Source organism: Engraulis encrasicolus, chromosome 22 (genome assembly GCF_034702125.1).
Source record: "Engraulis encrasicolus isolate BLACKSEA-1 chromosome 22, IST_EnEncr_1.0, whole genome shotgun sequence".
Lineage (NCBI taxonomy): Eukaryota > Metazoa > Chordata > Actinopteri > Clupeiformes > Engraulidae > Engraulis > Engraulis encrasicolus.
This window is the reverse complement of record NC_085878.1, coordinates 14955740-14960739: the sequence shown is the minus strand read 5'-3', so window position 1 is coordinate 14960739 and position 5000 is coordinate 14955740. Positions and strand designations below refer to the sequence as shown.

At 51.6% G+C, this 5000-nt stretch overlaps 1 protein-coding gene across 1 annotated transcript in view; it reads right to left on the bottom strand.

Annotated features, from left to right (window-relative positions):
• Positions 1–1469: 1469 nt before the first annotated feature.
• acsf3 (acyl-CoA synthetase family member 3) overlaps positions 1470–5000 on the bottom strand; it is a 77519-nt gene continuing 73988 nt past the window's right edge. Inside the window, exon 10 of the mRNA XM_063188711.1 lies at positions 1470–4372. Coding sequence (XP_063044781.1) covers positions 4255–4372 — 118 coding nt within the window. The 3' untranslated portion in view covers positions 1470–4254. The remainder of the gene's footprint in view (positions 4373–5000) is intronic.

The window sequence follows — 5000 nt, the reverse complement described above, 5'->3', positions numbered from 1 at the left end:
TACCAACCACATTGCACAAAATGAAAATATGAAAGTGCAAAGTGAAAATATCAGTAGAAATACTAATCATGGCAAAATACAGCCACTGCCGTAGTGAAGCAATATATAGAACCTTAGATCTTTAAGAAATCTTAATGTTAATCTAAAATCTTAATCTAAATGTTACACATGCAACAATAATAGTATTAATCATAACAATTATTATTTCACGGACAGCTGTCGTGCACTTTACACTGCACTTCCGGAGTAAGCACTGTAAGCACAGCAAGTGATAAACTCTCATGGCTTTCAAGCCCCCCACCCCGCCACTGATGCCGTCAGTGAGCACCTGATCACCTCCTGAGCTCCTGAGGCGACCCTGAGTCAGATGGGGCACGTGTGGAGGCGGTGGGGGGTCCAGGTGGGTGGAGGGCTTGGTGTGTGTGTGTGTGTGTGTGTGTGTGTGTGTGTGTGTGTGTGTGTGTGTGTGTGTGTGTGTGTGTGTGTGTGTGTGTGTGTGTGTTGAGGGGAGTACGCTAGATAAGATTATTCACCCCTGAGTTAGCTCAGTTGGTCCCCTCTACACCGGTGATCTGATGAAGGAGCCTGTGAAGAGGCAGTGGGAAGATCACATCATGCACATGTGTGTCAGGGAGCACGAGGTGCGTACCTTATGGCAAACATATCAGACTGTGTGTGTGTGTGTGTGTGAGAGAGAGAGAGAGAGAGAGAGAGAGAGAGAGAGAGAGAGAGAGAGTGGGGTGGTTATGGCAACCATTATGTATGTGTGTGTGTATGAGAGAGAGAGAGAGAGAGAGTGGAGGTGGAAACGGAAATGAGAGAGGAAGAGAGAATAGCAGCCCATCTGTGCTTCCATCATCCCCCTTTTCTCTCTCTCCTCTCCTCTCCACACCGCCTCTGGGCCTGCTATCACACCTGTGTACACACAGCTGGAGACACTGGGGTCTCTAGCACACACATACACACTCACACTCACACACATACAGCCTCACCTTAATATCTTTGTGGGGCCCTCCCATTGACTTCCATTCACATTAACCCTAAAAAGAGCTAATATAATACTAAAAATACTAAACTGTACCCAAACCAAAACAATCCCTAACCCTAACGAGTCAGTAAGAAAATGTTTTGTAACAACAAAACTACCCCAGCAAAAAGGGTCAAAACATGTGGGGTCCAGGATACGGGGCCCACCTTGTTGGTGTGCTCCAATAGCAGTGGCCTCACGAAGGTAGATGGGTGCAGTACACACACGCACGCACGCACGCATGCGCACACACGCACGCACGAACGTACACACGCAAGCACACACATACACACACACACACACAAAATACGAGTTTGGTGTGAATACCTTGTCAAATCAACTTTTCCATCTGTTATTCTTCTTTGGATTGGAAAATTTAAATGTGTTATGTGTTGAATATTAATGTACACAGAAGCATTTGATTACAAAATTAAGTGATTTATTCTTTTACATTTTTTTTACATTTATTCTTTTACATCTTTTACAGATTCTGACCACCATTTAATCTTTCATCAAAATCACATTACGATTGTACACTGTTAACCATTAATATATGCATTGCATTTTTGTTCCATACTGAAAATACAGTACCTTTATATAAAATATGCAGCATCAATTAACACTACTTTCATCAGCACCTTCACATTATTATGAATGAATTTTTAAACCATGGCTGGCTCGATCATCCATTTCATTGTATCTGTGGCTGTTTCATTTATTTCCAGTGCTTTAAAACCCAAACACCTACAGTATGTCGTAAAACAAAACAGTGCTTGAATAAAAAAACACTTATGTCAAGAGGCAGAGAGGGCAACAAGGACTGTGGTTCAGTAGGCTGTGATTTGAATGTCTTATCAAAGGCGCAGGGTCTTTGAGCAGACCAAAGCCGGTACACCTAAGGCAGTGCACTCCCTCAAGAACACTACACTACTACACCACCACCACCACCACCACCAACAACAACACCACCACCAGGGAACCCACGAGGGGAAGGCAAAGGGTGTTGGTTGTCGGTAGAAGGGGTCCCAGAATCGGGTCCTCATTACATTGCATGTGTTGGGTGATGGGGCCCTTTCAGATGACTTTTGTCCAGGGCCTAGCCAAAGCTATCAGCGAGCGGCCCTGATGACCACCATCCCCCTGTGGCAACCCCCTGGACAGCGAGCAGTGGCCGGCTGTGGCACGTCAACCTTCGCCAGATGACCTGGACAGTGTTGAGAGCTGGCAGAGCTGTCCTCGGAGCAGACAGGGAGATGCCCTTCTTGCTCTCTTTCTCTCTCTCTCTCTCTTCCCTTTTGTTCCTCTTTTCTCTCTCTCCCCTGGCTTCCATTCCTCTGCCCCTCTTCTCTCTCACCCCCCTGCTCTCTCTTCGTGTCCTCCTCTCTCTGTCTCTCTTTTCCCTTCTTCTCTCCCTGACCCTTCTGTTCCTGTCTGGCTGGCTAGGGGCATGGTGGCTGTGTTATGTCTCTTTTCTTTTCTTCTCTTCTCTTCTCTTCTCCCTCTCCTCATCCCCCCTTCTTTCTTCTCATCTCTCTTTCTCTCCCTCCATCTCTCTGCTCCTTCTGTCCCTGTCTGGCTTGTGGGGGACGGGGGTGATATAGTGGTGGTGGAGTGGCCCTGGCTGGGTGGCTGGGTAGGTCAGCTGGGGGAGAAAACTGCTTGAGCAGGGTGTTGGTAGTAGTAAGCCTTGTGGTCTGGTCCTAGCAGAGGGCTGGGTGAGTCACCCCGAGGAGACCTGCTTGAGTAGGGGGATAATGGTGGTGGTGGTAGTGGTGGTAGGGCTGGTGGAGAACTGCTTGAGCAGATGGGTGGTGGTAGTGGTGGTGGTGGTCTGGTCCTGGCTGGGTAGCTGAGTGGGTCAGTCCGAGGAGAACTGCTTGAGCAGGCAGATGATGGGGTTGGTGGTAGCGGTGGTGGTAAGGCTAGGTGGCTGGGTGGGTCAGCCCGAGGAGAACTGCTTGAGCAGAGGGGTGGTGGTGATGGTAGGCCTGGTGGTCTGGCCCTGGCTGGCTGGCTGGGTGGGTCAGCCTGAGGAGAACTGCTTGAGCAGAGGGGTGGTGGTGATGGTAGGCCTGGTGGTCTGGCCCTGGCTGGCTGGCTGGGTGGGTCAGCCCGAGGAGAACTGCTTGAGCAGAGGGGTGGTGGTGATGGTAGGCCTGGTGGTCTGGCCCTGGCCGGCTGGCTGGGTGGGTCAGCCTGAGGAGAACTGCTTGAGCAGAGGGGTGGTGGTGATGGTAGGCCTGGTGGTCTGGCCCTGGCTGGCTGGCTGGCTGGGTGGGTCAGCCTGAGGAGAACTGCTTGAGCAGAGGGGTGGTGGTGATGGTAGGCCTGGTGGTCTGGCCCTGGCTGGCTGGCTGGGTGGGTCAGCCCGAGGAGAACTGCTTGAGCAGAGGGGTGGTGGTGATGGTAGGCCTGGTGGTCTGGCCCTGGCTGGCTGGCTGGCTGGGTGGGTCAGCCTGAGGAGAACTGCTTGAGCAGAGGGGTGGTGGTGATGGTAGGCCTGGTGGTCTGGCCCTGGCTGGGTGGCTGGGTGGGTCAGCCTGAGGAGAACTGCTTGAGCAGAGGGGTGGTGGTGATGGTAGGCCTGGTGGTCTGGCCCTGGCTGGCTGGCTGGCTGGGTGGGTCAGCCTGAGGAGAACTGCTTGAGCAGAGGGGTGGTGGTGATGGTAGGCCTGGTGGTCTGGCCCTGGCTGGGTGGCTGGGTGGCTGGGTGGGTCAGCCTGAGGAGAACTGCTTGAGCAGAGGGGTGGTGGTGATGGTAGGCCTGGTGGTCTGGCCCTGGCTGGCTGGCTGGGTGGGTCAGCCTGAGGAGAACTGCTTGAGCAGAGGGGTGGTGGTGATGGTAGGCCTGGTGGTCTGGCCCTGGCTGGCTGGCTGGGTGGGTCAGCCTGAGGAGAACTGCTTGAGCAGAGGGGTGGTGGTGATGGTAGGCCTGGTGGTCTGGCCCTGGCTGGCTGGCTGGCTGGGTGGGTCAGCCTGAGGAGAACTGCTTGAGCAGAGGGGTGGTGGTGATGGTAGGCCTGGTGGTCTGGCCCTGGCTGGCTGGCTGGCTGGGTCAGCCCGAGGAGAACTGCTTGAGCAGAGGGGTGGTGGTGATGGTAGGCCTGGTGGTCTGGCCCTGGCTGGCTGGCTGGGTGGGTCAGCCTGAGGAGAACTGCTTGAGCAGAGGGGTGGTGGTGATGGTAGGCCTGGTGGTCTGGCCCTGGCTGGCTGGCTGGCTGGGTGGGTCAGCCTGAGGAGAACTGCTTGAGCAGGTCCTTCTTGTTGACCTTGCCCATCTGGTTGCGGGGCATCTCCTCCACCACCACCAGGCCGGCTGGGATGATGTACGGCGCCATGTGCTCTCTAAAACAAACACAAGCCAAAGCAAACAAACAAATAGAGTATGTCAGCAGTTGGCTGTCAACAACATGGGCATCTACTGCAGGGCTACTATGGCGCTGCACTTGCACTATATTAGAATAGAAACGCAAGCTGCTGTGGGTTTTAAGCCATTGGCTACGTTTACATGAGACATTTAATTCAGAATTAACTCACTGAATAAAGCTTAGTTCCGCTTTGAAAATGTCATGTAAACACTTCACTATTCGGAATTAAATGAAAGATCAAAGCAAACTCGACCTAACTATAAAATTCTGAATTATTCATTTGGAATCAAAAACGTTATGTAAAAGTAGCCATTGATGCTTATAGGCCGAAGGCACCTTTTGCAGGTGCTTTAGGCATCAATGAGTTAAAGGGATCCCTGCAGTAAGCTGAAATGACCTAAAAAGACTGACTTTGGTTTCATGGTATCATTTAGTGAGACAGGATTTCTTCTTGTTTAATCAAAATGCTTACATTTTTCTATTTATGGAGTTTGAAAGCGGCAATTTCCTTATTGCCTAGCATTCTGGGTAAAAAGTAACATACATGATATGATAGCTAAGTGTCTATGGGGCAGTTATAGCGTGATAGCTGCTTCTTGATTGAG